Source organism: Dipodomys ordii, unplaced genomic scaffold, assembly GCF_000151885.1.
Source record: "Dipodomys ordii isolate 6190 unplaced genomic scaffold, Dord_2.0 Scaffold32, whole genome shotgun sequence".
NCBI lineage: Eukaryota > Metazoa > Chordata > Mammalia > Rodentia > Heteromyidae > Dipodomys > Dipodomys ordii.
Window position 1 is genome coordinate 10,152,980 of NW_012267248.1, and position 21,448 is coordinate 10,174,427.

Sequence of the window (21,448 nt, forward strand, 5' to 3'; positions counted from 1 at the left end):
ATCTATCTATCTATCTATCTATCTATCTATCTATCTATCTATCTATCTATCTATCTATCTATCTATCTTTGCCAGTCCACTTAGCTCTCTTGCTCACCTACAACTTGAGCCACACCTCAGACCCAGCATTTTGCTGTTTAATTGGCAACGGAATCTGCCCGGGCTGGCTTTGAACCTCCATCTCCTGAGCCGTTAGGATTACAGGCGCAATCCCCCTATTTCTGACCACTGGAGCTATAATTGGTTTAGCTGAGTTAATACAGGAGATGTCCCCATAGGACCAAAGCACCCATCGCGGCTTGCGTTCTCCCCCAGCTACCTGAAAAAATATCGCGTTGCCATCCAGCCTCCAGAAATTGGTTACAGGGTACCCGCTGTGCCCTCGGCAAGGAACCAGCTCCAAAGAGGCATGACAGTTGGGGCACGTTTTCTCTGCAAAACCCAGAGGGAGACGTATGGTGACCAACAGCAACCTGGTTCAAAGGCTCTGCAGGACCAAAGGGGATTCCCCCTTGCCTCTGTGCCACCCAGCCTGGCGCTCACTTTGCTGTTTGAGCCTGGCCTTGTCACAGATGGCAGGACGCAGCTGCAGGCGGGAGCCATCGGGTAGGGCGCAGGCGCGTGCGCATACCACCACTCCCAGGCAGGACTTCTTGAGGATGTGGCCATTGTGGTTGTTGGTGTTTCTCATGGCCCAGCCGCTCAGGTGGCGCTGCGCCTTCTTCTCCTCGCTGCTGTAGATGAAGCGCACGTAGCCATTGGGCCACTCACAGAAGTGGTCGAAGTGGGTGGGCTCCTGGGAAAACAAGATACTTTCATTTTATAGAACCCAAAGCACACAGGCCAGGCTTTTCACGTTCTCTAAGTATATAAGAATACAAACCAGTTTCTTAGAAAGTGACAAATGTTGAATAACTCCAAGTTAGGCAATTACACTTCTGCCATGCATGCCATACTGATAACCCATTCATTAATGTTGGTAAATGCTTGTACATGGAACTAGTTTGGCTAGCCTTCATACCAGGTGTAGGTAATTGGCACAAATATTATGATGCCAACTTTGCAGAATAGGAAATGAAAACCAGAGAGGTTAATAGACTTGTCCAAGTACACACAGCTAAGCTCTGGCTGTAGGATCTGTTCTGGAAGTTGGATTCCAGAGCCTGGGCAAATTCTCATTGTGTTTTTTTCCCCCTCCATGTCTTTGTGTGTTTAAATGTTGAAAACATTTTCAAGTTGAATGTCATAATAGCGAAAAGTGATTGGAGTAACTGGGCACTCATGGGTCCCACCTGTAATCCTAGCTCCTTAGAAGGCTGAGATCTGAGGATGGCCTTTTGAAGCCAACCCAGGCAGGAATGTCCGTGAGACGCTTATCTCCAATTAACCAGCAATAAAATCCAGATGTGGAGGTATGGATCAAGTGGGAATGCATCATCATTGAATGGAAAAGCTAAGGGACAGTTTTTAGCCATGTTAGGAGCATGGCCCAGGACTAGCATACACACACACAAAAGTGATTGGCTGCTTTTCCACTGGAATGCAATTAAATTGGTAAATATCTGTAGAAGCACTTAGCTCTCCCCCAAAACCTGCCAATCACTTCACCAAGGATACCCACAGGCTATCAGAGAGCCATCTCTCAGCTTTTAAAGTTTAAAACAGCACTGATGACACAGCCACCATAGTAAGTCTTCAGCTTCACACATTGATGATCCAGCCTGGCACAGGACTATTGATCCCTAGCCCCAGTGATATGGAATTGTCATTCTCCTCAACAAAGAGCTTATAAAAAGTCATATGTAAAATACTGAGCATTGCTTTAGCGTTAATATGCTGTTATTTATTATTTGAACCACACCTTCACTTCTGTCTTTTTGCTGGTTAATTGTAGAGATGACTCTCACAGACTTTCTTGTGTGGGATGGTTTTGAACCATGATTCTCAGCTCTCAGCCTCTTGAGTAGCTAGGAATGTAGGCATGACCCACTTGTGCTCAGCCCCAGGTTGTTTTTTGTTTTGAAACAGACTTCTTACATAGCCCAGGCTGGACTCAAACTTGAGAGATCCTGCCTCCGCCTATAAGAGTTGAGCCTACAGGCATATGACACTATACTCAGCTCCAAAACTGAGCTCTTTTTTTTTCTTCCAGTCCTGGGGCTTGAATTCAGGGCCTGAGCACTGTCCCTGAGCTTCTTTGCTCAAGGCCTGTATTTCTACCACTTGAACCACAGCACCACTTCTGTTTTTTTCTGTGTATGTGGTACTGAGGAATTAAACCCAGGACTTCATGCATGCTAGGCAAGCACTTTACTACTAAGCCACATTCCTAGCCCCAAAATTGAGTTCTATTTTCTCTGATATTATAGCAACACACACACACACACACACACACACACACACACACACACACACACACCAGTAGATCTAGACAAGAGTTTGAGATTGTTATCTGTGTCTACTACTACTACTTGATGACAGCTCAATAGCCTAAGAAAAAGGCAAATTTCAAGGACTCTCTGAAGGTCAGCTAGCCAGTATGGCTCTCTTTCTCTCAGTTACCCCAGTGTGCCTTCCCTTCTGAGAAGCAACACACATCCCTGATACAGAAGGAGTCTCCCAAAGGAATGAGATTTCCTATTTACTGGGAAGTCTAGAAGTTGACTGAGGGACCGGCCATTAATGCATGATTTGGATGCAGTTCCTTTCTAAAACACAAGATGTGCTTGTTTCCTATGAAGAAGTCCATGCACACAAAGTCAGCAACAGTGAAGCACACATACCCTCACCTGTGGTCCAGTTTCATGAAAGTACTACAGTGTGACTCCAAAGTAAGCAGATTTGAGCAATTCAAACAAGTAAAACAACATACTACACATATGCACATTCAAAAAAGTAGTGACCTTGGTGAGAGGTAACTCACCTTGCGTTGAATTCTATTCACTGAAACACTCAGCTGGCACCTGGCAGAGACTAGAGCCTTTGCTGCAAGTTCATCTTTAAAATGTTTGGGCAAGCCAGGTGCCTGTGGCTCGCATGCCTATAATCCTAGATACTCAGGAGGCTGAGATCTGAGAATCAGGGTTCAAAGCCAGCCCAGACAGAAAAGTGCCGGTGAGACTCTTTATCTCCAATGAACCACTCAAAAACCAGAAGTGGCACTGTAGCTCAAGTGGTAGAGCTCTAACCTTGAGTACAAAGAGAATTCAGGGGGGCTGGGAAGGTGGCTCAGTGGTAGAGCGCTTGCCTTGCATGTATGAGGCCCTGGGTTCGATTCCTTGGCACCACATAAGCAAAAAGAAAAAAAGCCAGAAGTGGCGCTGTGGCTCAAGTGGTAGAGTGCTAGCCTTGAGCTAAAGAGCTGAGGGACAGAGCCCAAGCCCAGAGTTCAGGCCCCACGACTGGACCCCCCAAAGAGAATTCAGGGACAGAGCCCAGGCCCTGAGTTCAAGCCCCACAACCACCACCACCAACAACAACCAAATGCTTGGGAAGCAATGTCTATTTTCCCTCCATCCTCCATTGGAGACTTTAAAGTCACCATGTGTGTGTGTGTGTGTGTGTGTTCACGTGCGTGTGCATGCACACCCATGCTGCCTGAATCCTGTCCCTGAACCCAGAATCCTGTCCTACTCCATCCCTCTCTCTCTTGGGCCATGCCCCTCACCTGTTTTATCTATTGTATTTTGAGACGGTATCTCACAAATTTTGCCCCGACTAATCTTGAACTCAAGATCCTCCTGCCTGTAAGTAGCTCGGATTACCGGGGCCCACTACCACACGCAGCTTACTCTTCAGTAGTGATTCAAACCAGTGTGATCAAACAGCCCCCCAGCTCATATCCCACTCTGGGCTCAAATAATAAGATGAAACAATTCATCCTGGAAAGATGGCGGTTCCTTGTCATCACAGAAGTAAGCCTTGGGCAGGACTGGCTGCCTGAGCACGCTGTGGAGTGCTCCGAATACATTGCTCAAATCTGGAAATCTGTGTGAGATTCAAGTTGCCTGCATTTATAGTCTTAGCTCACAGCTTTGCCACCTGAGAACTGGTGGACTGATACATTTGCTGAGAAGAGAGAGAGAGTGAAAGAAAGCATGAACACAAGGGAATCGCTGGAAGTAGACTCATCTCTAAACCGAAGTCGGCCTCCGTGGACAAGGTCCCCTGTACTCGCCTGTGGCATCTGAGGGTCGTTGATGTCCCAGCTGAGCTTCATCCCATAGGAACAACCACTATCCGAGTCCTGACCCGCGTCTGCCCGCATCTCCTTCCGACCTCCGTCCAGATCCTGAAAAACAGAAGAGAAAAATCGAAACAAGATGCACAAAGCAAGATGACTTTGTCCCTTTGTAATAAGAGGGAGAGGGAGGAGGAGGAAGAAGAGGAGGAGGGGGAGGGGGGGAGAGAGAGAGAGAGAGAGAGAGAGAGAGAGAGAGAGAGAGAGAGAGAGAGAGAGGCGGGGTCCTGCCCAGGATCGCGGTGTTGCTCTGATTCCCGACAGCAGCAGTTGGGGCGTCTGCTCCAGGTTTATAAAACCCCGCCCCCAGCGCCCCGCCCCCGGAGCCCGCGGGTCCCCCACTCCCGCCCCGGACCGGCCTGGGATGAAGTTCAGGAGCAATTAAATACCGCCCCCCCTCCCGCCCCAAGCAGAGAGAAATGGAGCCCAGGTGTTGGGAGCGGACGACAAGTTGGGAGTATTTCCTCTAAACCCCACCTGATCGCAGAGGCTTACACGAAAGGGCCGAGATCCAGGCTTTTGGGAGATGAATGGAGATTTTCCCAGCCAAGTCCGCAGTCGTGGGAACCGTACCTCGGAGCCCTTAATCGAAATGACCGTGCCCGCAGCTCCTTTGGGGCAGCCCACTTCGGGCCTCCTCGCCTGGCTTTGGCCGTCCTGCGGGTCCTGGTCGTTAAGTCAGACTTTCCGAAGCCGTCCGAGGGGGCGCGGGCCGCCGACCACCTGGCTAGGTGGAGCAGGGCAGCGGTGAGCTCTGAGCTCTGCCGCTTTGATTCGGTAGCTGCAGCTCGCGGTGCCGACCCCGTGTCCTCAGGACCTCAGTTTCTTATCTGTTCCACAAGGGATCCAGGCTCGGTGAGCTCTCAGGTACATCCATCGATAAACAAACACAACTGTAGAACTCATGCCTGTCATTCTGGCTACTGGGGAGGGGGAGTTCTGCACTATCGGGTCAGGTTTCAGGTCGGCATTTGCAAAAAGTGTCCGGATCCCATCTTAACCAATGAAAAGTTGGATATGATGGCCCACGCAGGTCATCAAAGTTAACTAGAGAACCTAAACAGGAGGAAGATGGTAGTCCAGGCCTGAAGGGTGAAACGCAAGACCCTATTCAAAAACAAAACAAAACAAAAAGGCACAAAGAAAGAGGTTTTTTTCCTTCACTGTTGTTTTTGTCTTGTTTGATCTTTTATCTATCTTCAGGAGGGTAAGAGGGGCAGTACAGAATGGAGGGACAAAGGGTGAACAAAAGCAGCAGTGGCACTCATTGGACACTGTGTGGAAAATGAATTATACAACTTGTGGGTGGAGATGGGAGGGAAAAACTGGGAGAAAGCAAAGGAAGGGGTGACATCGTCCAAAAAGAAATGTACCTATTACCTGACTTGTGTAACTGTAACTCTTCTGTACATCACCTTCATCATAAAAAGTGAAAGTTAGAAAAAGCACAAAGGGCTGCTGGTGTGGCTTAAGAAGTAGAGGTCTGGAGTTAAGTCTCAGTAACACACACACACACACACACACACACACACACACACACACACACACACACACACACACACACACACACACACCAGGAACCTGTTAGTAAGATACTGTCTAGGAAACAGCCAGAGGAAATGCTACTTAGTTCATGCTATCTTGGGAGGTGTTTGAGGGCTGGGGAAGCTCGGGGAGGGGATGTAGGGCTCCCCGGGAAGGGTGGGAAGCTTTCTTTACCTGCGCATCTGCCTTAGGACAACAGAAACCTAGAGGCAATGAATCCACTGAAGTCTCTAACATTGCTGTTTGCAATCCCAGGGTCCCATCGAGACAGCGAAGAAAGACTGACTTCGGGCATTTACTTCCCTAGCATCTGTTTTGCAGCTGGCACGCTTCTCTTCCAGAAGGGAGATGATGAGCTGATCCTTTAGGAGGGCTTTGGACTCCGTGATCAGTCCAGGCCGGCCCTCGACCCCGGCCAGGTGCAGCGTGCACCCTAGGCGGGCGGGCTGCACGCAGCCTCGTGCCCAGCGGCTTCTGCTGGAGGAATCAATCACTGCAAAAGGGAGGAAGAGCAGGCGCGTTTTAAGCCCAGGACCTCGAGAAGGATCCTTCACGCTCCTAGACTGTTCGGTTTAGGAAAGTCACTTTTCAGAGCAGCCCAGCGGCTGCAGCAGTCCAGCGACAATGCCGGCTGCGGGCAAGCTTTGCGCACCCTTGCTCTGGCTTTAAACTGGAGTCCTTCTCCAAACGCGTAATCCTAGCAGGGGAGAAAAGTCCTAGCGAATAAAAAGATTTGTTGATGTTCAGACACTCTCCCTGAACTTCTCTTCTGGAAGGTCGGGTGGGCCCGGGGTTCCGGTGAAATTCACTCCTCGTGCTCTCTCACCACTGAGGGCTAGGTGGAAGCTTCCTCTCCCCGATCCACACAGCTTTTACCCACAGACTTGCGTCTTTCTGTCTTCCATTTTCTCAGCTCTTGCCATTCAGTTGCTTGTGTGTGTGTTTCAAAACTGTTAGTTATCTATAATTAAAAGTATATATTTTATTGAATTGTGATACAATGTATATTTACAAATGTTTTAACAAGCCAGGTGCCATGGTTCATACCTGTAATCCGATCTATTCAGGAGGTTGAGATCTGAGGTTCACAGTTCAAAGCCAACCCAGGCATGAAAAACTGTGAGAATATTGTTTCCAATTAACCACCAAAAAGCCAGAAGTGGAGCCAGTGGCTCAAGTGCTTTCTTTGACCAAATAAAGCTCAGGGAGGGTGCACAGGACCTGAGTTCAAGCCCCAACAAAGACGGGGAAGTGGGGGGAGTGGGAAGGTTAACGATAACATCAGTAGTTTAACATTGCCTTTAAAAATGCATAGAAAATAATTTGGCGTCTTACTGCAAACATCTCTATGCTTTTGAAATGGTCTGAAAGTCTCAACCTTCCAAACTAGAAACACATATATCCTTTAACATTAAAAGCAAATAATTTTCTGAGTCGATTCTGGTATCTAAAAAAAATAAAAATAAAATCACAGAGACTCCACCACATTTAGTATTTTTGAAGAATTACAACATTTATTCTAAGTTGCCCTAAAGTTATGTGCTGCAAAACATGGCAACAGAAGAAAAAGTAAATATAAAATAAACGAACAAATGTATATCCTATTGTTTTTAAATAGCTCCCAAAGATTTGAATGCATACTACCACAACGTTTGAAAGGATGTATTTTTGTTATCAAATGTAAAAATAATTGTGAACTTTTCTAAGATTAACAACATTAAAGTTTTTATTGTCTAAAACAAGATAAATTTAACCTCTTTTGACAGTTCTTAGTATTTTTTCTGCTCTAATCGTTGCATTGACTTAAATTATATTCATGTGGTCCCTGCCTGGATTACTAGTTTAATACTGTAAACACCTATTAATTCAAATGGAAAGGAACAAGCCTTTAATCTGCTAGTTTTAGATTAAAACAGACGAATGAATGACTGGATAGTTAAATCATATTTGCCGGAAAATGGATATGTCCAGTGTTAACATAGGAACTGTTTCCAAAGGACCCTACACATGTGTAAATCCTGGGCTTAAGTAGCTGGAATTCTCATTAGACCTCTTATATGTTTTGTTTGGATGTAGATCAATACCTTTTGTAAAGACCACACGAAATACAGCGTCTAGCTCTGTGACAGGGCGAGTTTTGCATAAAGGATGTTTGAATGTGAGGGGTCGTTTTTAAAAAGAAAAATCCAGTCTCAATCTATTTTTGCCAGGTGTTGGGATAACAGGTTATCGGCTGACTACCTAGTCCTTGGCACCACTTAAGATTATAGGATGGGGGTGAAATCCAATTCGCTTTTTTTAATCCCCCAGAGGTGCTTTAAAACACACCAGACACCATCACCGCACCCACACCCCGTCTCTTATGCTATCAGGAATATATTCATCAGTGTTGGTGCAAATCTGGTTGCTACAGGAAAGATTGAAGTTGCGATCAACATGATCTGCTCCAGGTGGAGAGAAACTGATGGAGACTTTGGCGCGGGCTTTGCGGGCAGGTGCGGCGCGCCCGCAGCGGCGCCCACGTGGCCGGACCTGTGCGCGCCACCCGCGGTTCTCCCAGCCCCTAAACGCCGCCTTCTAATGGATTTCAGGAGCAGGTTCATCCCATTACAGTTCCTGGAGGAGATTCAGCTCCTAGAGCGAGCTGCGATCCCGACCCTCCGCGTTCCCTACTCTTCCGGATCTCAGCTCAGGGGGATCACCGTTGAACGAGGCGACCCGGGGCCGGGGGCGCTGCGGGAGCCTGGAGATGCAGGGGGTGAGTGAGCCCCGCGCGCCGGGGCGCGCCGACCCCTTTCCGTCTAGTCCCGGCGCCCGGCCCACCCCAGGTGTCCGTTCCCCCGGGCGGGCACAGGCCGGGCTTGTGCGCGGCGGGGGGTGGGGGGGCCGGGGATCAGCTTTCGTCCGGGGTGCACTGAGCATTCCTACTGTCTGAGGTTTGCTTGGAGTTCCTGGGCAATCAGTCTTCAGTAAGGAAGGATATTGGAGCAATCCCGTTCAGAAAGAGAGAGATAAATTCGTTTCCAGTTGTTCTAGATGATTCTTCAGCCTCCCTCCTTTCAGTTAATTGCAAGAAAAGACCATCTCCAAGACTGTGTTTTGGCGCCTTCCATCTAAATAGTATCCTGGAATCTGCTGGGGGCGGTGTGGGGGGGGAGTCTTGAGTCTTTGATTGAGTCTTTGTTTTTCATATTTAGAAATAATGATATTAATAGTGTTGTAGAATACACTGACATGTAAAGATTTTGGTCAAGTTAATGGAAATCAGATTTAGGTTAAAATACTTTTTTTTCTTTTAGAAGAAATTTACAAAATATATTGTGTGTATTGTATATGTTTTATGCCCATCCTAGAGCCTGGGCACTGCCCCTGAGCTTTTTTGCTCAAGGTTAGTAGTGCTCTGCCACTTGAGCCACAGCTCCACTTCCAGCTTTTTTGTATGTGTGGTTAATTGGAGATAAGAGCCTCTCAGATTTTTTTCCTCTCAATCCCGATCTCAGCCGCCTGAGTAGTTAGGATTGACATGTGTGAACCTGGCTGTATTATACTTTTTAATTAAATTGGTGGATTGATCTGAGAAGAATAATGGGACATTATGTTTTGTAAATGTACAGTGCGGCTCAGGGCCATTCCCCAAAATGAGTAACCTGTCCCTTGTGAGTGGTTTTTTTTTTTGTTGATGTTGATGTTTATTCCCCCAAATTTCAGCATTTCTATGTTACTCTAGTTCTTACATACTGTCAACTGGTAAATGGTAGAGTCAACAACTTTGTGACAAATATAACTTTAAAGTTGTGGCTAGGCTGGAGAGACTTTAAAAAAATTCTCATCCTGAAATAGTTTATTAATCTTGTTTCTATTTTGTAGTCATTACAGATATCATTCTGTTTATTATAGACTATATATACTAAAGAAAGGCTGGATATTTTTTTAATGATTAAGAAACATACTGCCAGGCTGGGAAGGTGGCTTAGTGGTAGAGTGCTTGCCTAACATGCATGAAGCCCTTGATTCCTCAGTATCACATACACAGAAAAAGCAGGAAGTGGCTCTAAGGCTCAAGTGGTAGATTGCCAGCTAGTCTTGGGCAAAAGAAACTCAGCGACAGTACCCAGGCCCTGAGTTCAAGCCCCAGACTGTCAAAAAAGGGAAAAAAAGAAAAGAAAAGCACTGTCTTTGCCTTAATGGCATGAGCAAACTATCTGAGGGAAACAATACCAGTCTTTATTTTTATTTTGAGAGCTTGAAATGCATTTCTTTGGAATGATTTCTTTTTAAGGCACATTTTTATTGCACACAGGAAAACAGAAGTCCTTTGCTGTCTGTTGAGGAAGATGAGGGGACTGGGAAGGCCCAAGATGCTTTCTGGGTAAGGAAGGAAAGAGTTCATCTTCTATTCTGTACATGTTCTTGCTAGCTCTGCAGTCTTGGTGACTCATCTACACCATCATTCCTCCAGGGCTCACCCCAGAAGCAGAGAAGCCTTTGCTGTTTCCTCTTGTTCATCCTCAGTTTATAACTGTGCACACCCAGATTGACCTTCAATATTGGAGTCTAAATTTTTATTTATGTTTTTTAATTTTTGTCGGTCATGGGGCCTGAACTCTGGACCTTGGTGCTGTTCTGAGCTCTTCAGCTCAAGGCTAGCACCCTACCACCATGTGAAAAATGGTGGGGAACACTTGTCTAGCCAAACTGCCAGTGCAAAGGCCCTGCACAGGGAACACTGACTTATTCTAGGCCCCATGGTAGGAAAGTCAGACTGAATAAGTTGATGGAGATCAAATCACACAGAGCCCCCTGCAGAGAAGGGTTTGGGCTTGTTTTGAGTCCCGCAGAAGAGGTGTCAGCAGGCAGAATCAGAGGCTTTTTTTTTTGTTTGTTTATGTGGTACTGAGGAATCGAACCCAGGGCTTCATGCATGCTAGGCAAGCACTGTACCACCAAGCCACATTCCCAGCCCAATCATGGGCTTTCGAGTTAGAGAATCTGAGTGTGACTCTATCTGGGTGGTCTCTGGAAGTTCCTGACCTTCCTCCTCCTTGCTTCTACCTCCAGACACAGGGTGTCACTTCCCAGCTTGGTGGTAAGGACTGAATGGGAACTTTCAGCAGACACTTAAACATAAAACACTTCATTCTGTGGATACTTTCAAAGGAAAATACTCATTTAAGTGGTGTGACCTCAGATACTGCTTCCTTGTTTAAGTCAATGCTAAGAAGAAATGGAACTGTGTACAGTAAAATGCCTAATTGAACGATACTGTATATTGTAATGTAGTCTGTCATCATTGCACTGGATTTTTCTAAAAAAGAGGATAACGGCTTTTCTTTTCTTTTCTTTTCTTTTTTTTTGGTCGGTTGTGGGCTTGAACTCTGGGCCTGGGTGCTGTCCCTGAGCTTTTCAGCTCAAGGCTAGTGCTCTCCACTTGAGCCACAGCGCCACTTTCAGCTTTCTGGTGGTTAATTGGAGATAAGTGTCTCATGGACTTTCTGCCCTTTCTGCCCTGGCTGGCTTTGAACCTCAATCCTCAAATCTCAGCCTCCTGAGTAGCTAGGATTACTGGCGTGAGTCACCAGTACCTGGTGATAACATCTTTTATAGTATATATATTGAAAGAAACATCTGTTATTCAAATAAACACAGTCTGACCAGCAGTGTTTCTGAACTTATATGCAAGCAACAAAATGAGGGAATTGGAGGTCTGGATTCCTCTTTTGGGGGGTGGGTGGGGCTTGAGCTCAAAGCCCAGATGCTGTACCTGAACACTTTTCCTCAATGCTCCAGTTCCACTTCTGGCTTTTTTTTTTTGGCATTTAATTGGAGGTAAAAGTCTCATGGACTTTCCTGTCTGGACTGGTTTTGAAAGATGATCCTCAGATTTCAGCTTCTTGATTAGGTAGGATTATGGGTATGAACCACTAGAGTCTGGCTAGATAGAGGCTTGGGTTTTTTTTCCTGTCAGAATGTACAATATTACTGCTCATCTTTATCTATGGTCATCTATATTTGAAGAGCAGATTTCCTTAAATTGGTTGTTTCTCAAATGTTCCCAGCCTTTGGAATGCCCTTACGGGTTCCCCTGGGAGTCTTGGAGCGCTAATGGGTCTCCCTAGGTGTTGTCAGTTTTACCAGTGATCCAGGAGCCACAGTCTGAGAACCCTTGTCCTGATCCAATGGAAACATGACTCATTGGTTAAGTGATGGTTGAGGCTTTAAGACACAGCTCTCTGGGGGTGCACTTTCCAATTTTATTTCACACTGAGTTATCATCAGTAATGATATTAAGAGATTGCCCTAGAAAATAATTGCTCTGGGGCAAAAGTAATTCACAAACATGATCACTTTTCCAGCTTCAGTCCCTTATTACCGATGCGTTCCATGGTAAAGGATTTCAGAAAATAAAAGACTATCTTCAGAAAGAGGATCAATTTCCTCAAAAATATAATCATCTCCTCTTAAATCATCTCGACAGATCACTAAATAAGGCAAGTATGTTGTTTGGGGGTACTCAAAATACCAACGCATAACTATTTGGTAAGGGGTTTGATTTTGTGTACTCTAATACTTAGGAACTGGACAGAAATGAATTTCTTCATGTTTCACTGTTGCTAAAGTGTCTTCAGAGATTCTTCAGAGATGACCTCAGTGAAGGCCAGTGTTTGCTGATTCAGCAGGGACTGATCCTGAAGATAAGTGCCACCATTTAATTTTATGTGGTTCTGGGTGGCTTAGAGAACTAATGTGAGAGGTTTTTTTTTGAGGGGGGGTGTAATTCAGTGACAGAATACCTGCGTAGCATGGGGGAGGGCCTACGCTGCATTGTGAGAAATAAGACAACCCCCCTCCCCCAAATGAGTGTATATTCACTTTACGACTTCCTGTTTCTTTGAAATCAAAATTGAAAATTAGCATCCATTCTTGGTGCCTCTGTCCAATTGGAAATGAATCTCGCTGAGTCTCCTGTGTTTGTGTGGGCAGAGCCCTTAGGGAGCAAGAAGGTCTGACCAGAAATAAACTCACCACATCTGACAAGCCTTATGTAGTAATGGCCTGTCTTTGATTTGAGTGAATTTACAGTCACCTGGAGAGTCTTAGCAAACACTGCCCAGGGTCTGATCACTAGGAGCTGTAACTTCTGGGACTGAGATGGATACGAGGCCTTTCAGGTTTTCCCAGTCAGTATTGAGGACTGGGTACTTTGTCACCCTCAGCAGGGGGTCTTGGGTCCCCCTCTTCAATATGCACAATGCATTGAAGGTCAAGCAAGAGTTGCTTACCAGAGGCTTGTGTTACTAACTTCTTGTTCAGCTGATGATTTCTATGCAAGCAGGATCTTTGTGTGTGTGTGTCTCTCTCTGTCTTTGTTTCTTCTGTGTGTCCTTCCTCCAGACGTTCCTTTGTACTGAGGATTGAACCTAGACCTTATGCTTGCTAGGCAAGTGCTCTACCCCTTGAGCTGTGCCAACTTTTCTAAATAGCTGGGATTATAGGCATGTACTTTCATGCCTAGTTCAGAATTTTTCCTTTTGCTTTAGATTATTTTTCAGACAGGGTCTAATGTTTATGTCCAGGCTGACCTGTATCATGATCCTTCTATTTATGTCTCCCGAATAGCTGGAATGACAGGCCACCACACTCAGTTTTATTGGTTGAGATGGAGTCTCTCAAACTTTTTGCTCAGGTTGGCCTTGAACTGATCTTGACATCTGAGTAGCTGGGATTACACATTTAAGCTACTATACCTGGCTTTTTTTTAAAAACCAGTCCCAGGAAAATTGATACAAAGATAGTCATGGTTTTATTGGGCAAATATGTTTTAAGGAGTTGTCACAGAAATTTCTTTAGAATCACACCAATCTTATGAATTTAATATGAGTGTGTACACAAATATATATTCCTATAGAAAAAAATCTCTCAGCTGGGAGATTTTGGGAAAAGAAATGTAGCCAGTCTGGAGGCATATTTACTGCAACCATGATACTTCTGGAACACCGTACAACTTGTTCCTCTTTTTTGTGTCAGTCTTGGGCCTTGAACTCAGGAACTGAACATGCTCCTTACCTTTACATTCAAGGCAATCGCTCTACCCCTTGAACCACCACTCTAGTCCCAGTTTTTGGTGGTTAATTGGAAATAAGAGTCTCACAGACTTTCCTGCTTGGGCTGGCTTTGACCCACAATGCTCAGATCTGAGCCTCTTGAGTATCTAGGATTACAGGTGTGAGCCACCAGTACCCATTCATTCTTTTCTTATAATATTTTGTTTACCTCAGCTTCTCAGACCTGCAAGACTTGGTCCTGTGATGGGAGGTTTAGGTTTCCTCACCTGCCCCTCAGTGTGGCTTTCTGGAGTTGCTCCTAGCTATATCTCCCATTTTCACTGATATCTGAGAACTCCTATAATTCTTTTTTTTGGTGATGGTTTTATTTATTTACTTATTTATTTTAGAACTTCTATAATTCTGTCTCAGTTTTGAAATGTTCTACATGGGCAACCTCAGAGACAGACCTAACCAGAGTGTTATAGCATTTATGGGAAAGGGTCTTTGGGGGTGACTTTACTCTAGTGAGAAAAGTGTTCCGTGAAGATTGTTGAGCTGGTAGAAGAACTCAGCGGCATGAGGTTCCATTGGTATCTCTTCTGTATACATGGCCTCCTGGCTTGAAAGAATCACAGGATTTCTGACCATGGAAGACCTTGCTTCAAGCATGTCACTGATGAGCATCCTAGAGGACTTCTTGGACAGCCTTCTGGTAAGGGAGTGGCAGCCACAGGGGCAGGTGACCAAGGGGATAGGCATCTTCGAGTGACTGGTAAGACCTGCCTTTTTATAACATGTGCATTTTGTTAAAGTGTTCCTGTGTTTTATGATTAGAATATTATATGAGATACTAATGGACATTATATATATTGTATATAAAACCCTATATAAACATATATAACTATACATATTAATATGCATATGCCTGTATATGCCTATGTATATCTATATGTATATATAGATATACAACCAATGATTACATATTTATATGATATGTATATGTCTATCTAGATCAATATAGATAAATATAACCAATGGTATAGAAAGCAGAAAAATCAGCTAGACACTGGCGGTTCATACCTGTAATCCTAGCTATTCAAGAAGCTGAGATCTAAGGATTGCGGTTCAAAACCAGCCCAGAGAGGAAAGTCCATTTGACTTATCTCTTGTTAACCACCAAAAAGTCAGAAGTAGAGTTGCAGTTCAAGTGGTAGAGCACTAATCTTGAGCAAAACAAAACAAAAAACTCAAGGACAGCGCTCAGGTCCTGAGTTCAAGCCCTAGGATCAGCACCAACAAACAAAACCAAAACCAAAAAAACCAAACCAAAACAAAAAAAACAGAAGTTGCTAATTCTTTTTTTATTTTCATTTTATTAATGTAAATATATTACACACCTAGTTTTAATAAAGTCAGTAGGCTTTTTCTTTTTTGGGGGGGGGGTCTGGTCGTGGGGCCTGAACTCTGGGCCTGGGCACTGTCCCTCAGCTCTTCAGCTCAAGGCTAGCGCTCTACCACTTGAGCCACAGCGCCACTTCTGGCTTTTTTCTTTTTGCTTATGTGGTGCTGAGGAATTGAACCCAGGGCCTCAAGCATGCAAGGCAAGCGCTCTACCACTGAGCCACCTTCCCAGCCCCTCAGTAGGCTTTTTCTAAGATTCTTTTCTTCTGTACCTGAAGTCAAGTTCAACTATTAGAAAATACTAGCACTCATGCAATAATGTTATAATGCATAATACTATTTTAAAATAATATAAGCTGTACTTTTTCTTTCTTTTTATTAGATTATTTGCCAGAGTAGTAGTGATGAAGGTAAGTATATTAGTTGGTACTAATTGGCTTTTGATTTTCTTTTTACATGCAGTTTATAAAAGGGGAGATTCAAATGGCTTGTATAGTTATAAAATGATACCCCCCCCATTAGTAATCAGGGAAAATCAAGAGGTTATTCTCACCATATATATTGGGGAACAAGTCCTCTCCCATTTTGTGCACTGCTGGGACAGGGGAATAGCATAGCTATTTTAGAAGATCATTTCTAAGCATCTATGAACTAAAAATGGACATGTGCTGTGACACAGAAAGTTCTTTGCAGCTGGCAGAGGTAGCAACTGCTCATCTCATCAATAATATTCACAATTATATATAACATATAAATACTGTATAAATGTGTGCACTAATGTTCATTACAGCAGTACCACTCAAGGTACAGTCTTTGGCAACTTGCTTAGCGGACTTGAAAGCTTGTTAGAGATATCAGACATGGAGTGGAGGCTCCAGGGAAGGTGCTTGGGTTGGCATGGTGGTCCAGGGAGATTGCGGCTTTTCTTTATCATTTGATTTTTTTTTAAAAGAAGAACTCATATACAAGTATTTTTCTCCATTAAAAAACAGAAACAGCACCACGAAGAGATTGGGGTCTAGACCACCTCGATGTGTTTCCATGGACAAATGTCTATTTTCTGGCCATCAGCTTCATAACTGATAACGCACGCACTGATGTGGAGGCCAGTTCACCACATCATCAGTGTGAAAACCAGTCCTCCGTCCCTCTGTCCCTCCGTCCGTCCGTCCGTCCGTCCGTCCCTCCCTCCCTCCCTCCCTCCCTTCCTTCCTTCCTTCCTTCCTTCCTTCTTTCCTTCCTTCCTATATTGGTGTTTGACCTCAAGACCTCACACTTGCTCGTGGGAGCTCTCCTATGGGAGCTAGTCTACCAGCTCTGTGTATTTTTTTAAAATAGGGTCTCACTTTTCTGCTGGGACTCTGTCCTATTTGTTTGTTCCTGTGTTGCTTGGATGACAGGTGCATGCCACCACATCCAGCCATTGTTGGAGATGGCACACACTTTCTCTTGGGCTGACTTTGAACCACATCCACTGATCTCCATCTTCCAAGTAGCAAGGATTGCAGGCTGAGCCACCACCCCTCACTGAAAATCAGGTTTTTTAAAAAAAATAACTTGACCAGATGAATAAACAAATATATTTATGCCTTTGAGAAACCAATTAATAATCAGTTCTACACATCATCATGGGACAAATGATTTGCATGAGGTTTCTTTGTTAATATTAAATATTGTTATAACTATGTTTTTTAAAGAATATTTGGTACAGAGATTAGAATAATTAAATGATACTTAAGGGAAAGTGGGTTTGAGGATCATGTTTGGGTTTTCTTTTTGTTTTGTTGGTTATGGGGCCTGAAATCAGGGCCTGGGCACTGTCCCTAAGCTTTTTCACTCAAGGCTAGAGCTCTTCCACTTTGAGCCATAGCACCACTTCTGGTTTTCTGGTGGTTCATTGGAAAAAGAGTCTCATGGACTTTCCTGCTGGGGTTGGCTTTGAACTGTGATCCTCAGATCTCAGTCTCTGAGTAGGATTATAGGTGTGAGTCACCCAGTGCCTGGCTCATGTTTGGATTGGCTGACTACATGATGTTAGTCATGTTGTAATGTTGAAATGTATTTGTAGTAAGGAGTGCTTGGGTTTGTGTGAGACATATTTTAATTAGCCACTCAATGGGAAGACAATGTTTTGCCATTTTGAACTAGCTAAAGTTGACCCTGTGACTCAGGTGTGGGTTTGTTCCCTAAGGATGAATGCATTGCAAGTTGTGTCCCCTGTGGCAGTATTTCTTTACGGAGTGGGACCCAGTGCAAGGCGGTTCAATCACTGTAGCACAGACCATGGGAGGATATTAATATGGGTCTCGTATGACTGGACTAGGTTACAAAGGCTGTTGGGTGGTCTCACCTTGATCTCTTGCCTTCTCTTCCTTACACATGCTCCTACCCCTGTGATTCCACATACCAGAAGTCCTCAGGGAGCTCAGCAGAGGATTTCACTCTGCTCTTGAGCCTCTAGTGCTGGGAGCTAAATAAATCTTTCTCCTTCTAAAAGGACTTAGCCTCAGGTATTTTGTTTGAGCAATAGAAAATTGACTAACAGCTATTAGTGATTCAGATGACTTTCTGTCTCTCAAGAGTATACATTATGGTAGCATTTTAGAAAACTTTCGAGTTAGGTTTTCATTTTTTTTGTTTAATTCAAGTTAAAGGTAATTTGAGATTGTGAATTATGGTGCTGTGGATTCAAAGTACTTTACATATTGGAATATTTCAGAAATGAGGGCCATCTTAATGCAGATCTGTGCTTTCTTATGGTACTTATTTTTCCAATAGTCTCTATTTTCTTAAGAGTAAGTGATTATACATTCTGCACTGGGTGGTAGTTGAAGAAATTCAGGACCACAAGTTTAAGTATGTACTGTGTGTGTGGATGCCTTTTTTTTCAATGACTATGATTTTAATTGAAGCTGGAAGCAGACCAAGCTTTACCACGTCCCTTGTGTAGAACTGATCAATTCTAAATCTCCCCCCTCCCCCTCCCACCCCCGCCCCTCTTCCTGCTCTGCAGAAGTTATCCGCTTGTTCTTTGGGGCATACCTTTGATGGATACTATTATGCTTCCAGGGAAAGCTCAGATGTTGGATTTCTTCATAAGTGGCTTAGGATTCTTGGTGGCAGAAAAGACCGTGAATCACTTGATTCAGCAGCAGGTGAGTTCAAAATAACACACAGGGATTCAGTTGATGCCCCCCCCCCAAACCTCAGAGAAGGTTGTATATTTGTCTCTGTTTTGTATCTTCCTCATTTCCCCTAAGGCTCTGGGGACTCTGAACTGCATATTGGATGCTACACCCCGGGAAGAGAGAAAAAAGCTGTCTTTGTCAGAAGGCGCGTGCTGTCTTATGTAAGTAGCTTTGCACTTCATTATGAGAAGTTGCAAAGGCAAAAATCTCTCCTCTTTGTCTTCCACAGACTTCATCTCTACTAGATACTAGACTCGGGGCTAGACAGCCAGGTTGGAGGGAAAAAGGTAGACTTTCTTAGGCTCATTGTTGGTAGTGGTGGTCATGGGGCTTGAACTCAGGGCCTGGGCAGTATTCCTGAGCTCTTTTGCTCAAGGCTAATACTCTACCACTATGAGCCACAACACCACTTCCAGTTTTCTGGTGGCTAATTGGAGATAAGAGTCTCACTGCCCTTCCTACCTGGGCTGGCTTTGAACCATGATCCTCAGATCGTGAGTAGCTAGGATTACAGGAGTGAGCCATCAGTGCCTGGCCTTCTTAGGTTCTTTTTATATTAGGAGTTTTATTTATTTTCTTATTTATTGTGCCAGTACTGGGGCTTTAACTCAGAGCCTGGGCTCTATGTCTCAGGTTTTTTTTTTCTTCTTAAGTTGGGCACTCCAGCTTTATGGTCTTTTTGGCAGTTAATTCAGAATGAGGCTCACAGACTTTTCTACCTGGGCTGACTTCAAACCATAATCTTCAGATCTCAGTCTCCTGGATAGCTGAAATAGCAGACATGAAACACTAGTGTTCAGCAATATTAATATGCTTAAAAATGTTAATAGGCTTAAAAATTGTCTTTAGCATCAAATGTGTGTCCTTTTCAGGCAGTAGCTTCTTTTTTTTGGGGGGGGGGTCCAGTCGTGGGCCTGAACTCTGGGCCTGGGCGCTGTCCCTCAGCTCTTCAGCTCAAGGCTAGCACTCTACCACTTGAGCCACAGCACCACTTCCAGCTTTTTTTTTCTGCTTATGTGGTGCTGAGGAATCAAACCCAGGGCCTCAGGCATGCAAGGCAAGCGCTCTACCACTGAGCCACCTTCCCAACCCAGTCCTTTTTTTTTTGTAAATTATATTTTTAACTTTTTTTTTTATTGTGGGTGTAAACCACAGCAGTGATTCAGGAGAGAATGACGAGAAACTAGAGAGCAGGAGCTAGAGGGAGGCTGCGTGTTCAAATCCTGGCTTTCCACTTCCACTCCAGCCCGTTCCTCAGTCTGTTTGCCCTGAACATGGGGTAAACTACTATTGCCTGTGTGGTAGAGTGATTCAGGTTCAGCCAGGCAATCCATTTAATGACCACATAGAGCGCTGTTAGTTAAACCGACGAGGCATGGGTTTTGCCCTGCTTTTCAGGTGATGGAGTTCATTCTTTGGGGGAGGAATGTTGGTGATCCTGTTGCAGTGATGTAGTTTTCAAGCTGTAGAATTTAAGGTATGGTTTTAAGGCAAGAGGAAAAGCAGCATCCTTTTGTGAACGTTGGACCTAGACATGTGACTCTGTGGCCCACGAACCAGCATGGAGGCCATGATCAGAGAGCAAACTATAGTGTAGGGGCTAGGCCTACAGGAGGTGACTATGAGCCTGGTGCTCATAGTCATCATGACTGCTCATTTACCAGTCTTCTAGGGTACCGTTTATGCATTTGAATTTATCCTAAAATATTATTGAATACATTAACGAAATCACTGTGGCTGGTGGTCTATTTAGATTTAGAGAGCACCTGACCTGATGTTTCCTTCAAGCTTTCAATAGAATCTTGGGATCAGACTACTTTGTGTCTAGAATGTTTGGAATATTCTGGACACGAGAGGTAAAATTGGTTAACACAAAATCCAACAGAATTCCCAGTGGTGCCATTATTTGGTTTTTCTTTAATACTAACAAATCAATCCATTTATTATGAGAAACAGAAGTACCACAAGGTTTCTTAACAAATAAAGTCTTTAAAATGGGAGATTTGCTAGGGATGATGAGAGGCTCCTGTAAGCCCAGCACACAGCAGGCCAAGGCAGGAAGATAGTTCAAGATCAGTGTGAGACCCTGTCACAACAATTCAATGGCTAGGGGGAAGTCTACTGTGGAGCCCTTGCTGATCTCATCAAGGTCCTGCGTCAGCCCCCAGTACTGGAAAACACAAAACAAAACAAAAAATCAGAAGAGATTTTTTTCAGACCTTAAGAAAAAGATCAACCTCACACTTAGGTTGAAATTCTGAAATTAACATACACTATGGGAAATTCTAAAGTGAAGGTGTAATGTGATGTGATCCCGCTACAACTCTGATCAATTCTTATTTTGTGCCAAACCTGGGGCTTGAACTCCAGGCCTGAGTCCTGTCCCTTTTTCCACTCAGGGCTGGTGCTCTACCACTTGAGTCACAGATGAAGAGCCAGTTGGAGATAAGAGTCGCACAGACCTTCCGGCTTGGGCTGACTTTGAACCATGATCCTCAGATCTCAGCCTTTTGAGTAGCAAGGATTATAGGTGTAAGCCACGGGTGCCTGGCTTGAACTGACTGGTTTTTAAAATGAGATAAAACACATCATAGGCGAGAACAGGATCAGCTATGTCTTTCTGTCAGTGTCAAGCAATGTTAAAGGACACACGCCCCCAGAGGCTGGTGAGGTCACAGAGTTATAAAACTCCAGAACTGCAGCATTAGAGGAATCCTTAGAGGTCTTCAGGCTTAAATTTCCCCTGTGAAGGGGAAATGGAGCCTCACAATGTATAGCAGTCCAAACTTCTTAAAACTTATAGAGAACTGGGTACTAGTGGATCATGCCTGTAATCTTGGTTGCTCAGGCTGAGATCTGGGGATTGCAGTTCAAAGCCAGCCTGGATAGGAAAGTCCATGAAGTTCTTTTTTTTTTGTTTTGTTTTGTTTTTTTGGGTCTGGTCGTGGGGCCTGAACTCTGGGCCTGGGCGCTATCCCTCAGCTCTTCAGCTCAAGGCTAGCGCTCTACCACTTGAGCCACAGCACCAC

General features: G+C 44.5%; 2 protein-coding genes across 2 annotated transcripts in view; one reads left to right on the forward strand and one right to left on the reverse strand.

The window, feature by feature from the left end:
- Positions 1-4,267, reverse strand: part of Gcm2 (glial cells missing homolog 2 (Drosophila)) — an 8,760-nt gene extending 4,493 nt beyond the window's left edge. Inside the window, exons 1-3 of the mRNA XM_013016631.1 lie at positions 4,178-4,267; positions 544-796; positions 320-432 (exon numbers count right to left, since the gene is read on the reverse strand). Of these exons, the coding sequence (XP_012872085.1) occupies positions 320-432; positions 544-796; positions 4,178-4,267 (456 nt within the window). The remainder of the gene's footprint in view (positions 1-319; positions 433-543; positions 797-4,177) is intronic.
- A 55-nt stretch (positions 4,268-4,322) lies between these two features.
- The window catches only part of Sycp2l (synaptonemal complex protein 2-like), a 103,256-nt gene continuing 86,130 nt past the window's right edge, over positions 4,323-21,448 (forward strand). The window contains exons 1-12 of the mRNA XM_013016632.1: positions 4,323-4,331; positions 4,529-5,273; positions 6,362-6,476; positions 8,158-8,543; positions 9,513-9,532; positions 10,086-10,154; positions 12,139-12,273; positions 12,358-12,477; positions 14,438-14,542; positions 15,614-15,641; positions 18,301-18,386; positions 18,492-18,580. Coding sequence (XP_012872086.1) covers positions 4,323-4,331; positions 4,529-5,273; positions 6,362-6,476; positions 8,158-8,543; positions 9,513-9,532; positions 10,086-10,154; positions 12,139-12,273; positions 12,358-12,477; positions 14,438-14,542; positions 15,614-15,641; positions 18,301-18,386; positions 18,492-18,580 — 1,907 coding nt within the window. The remainder of the gene's footprint in view (positions 4,332-4,528; positions 5,274-6,361; positions 6,477-8,157; positions 8,544-9,512; positions 9,533-10,085; positions 10,155-12,138; positions 12,274-12,357; positions 12,478-14,437; positions 14,543-15,613; positions 15,642-18,300; positions 18,387-18,491; positions 18,581-21,448) is intronic.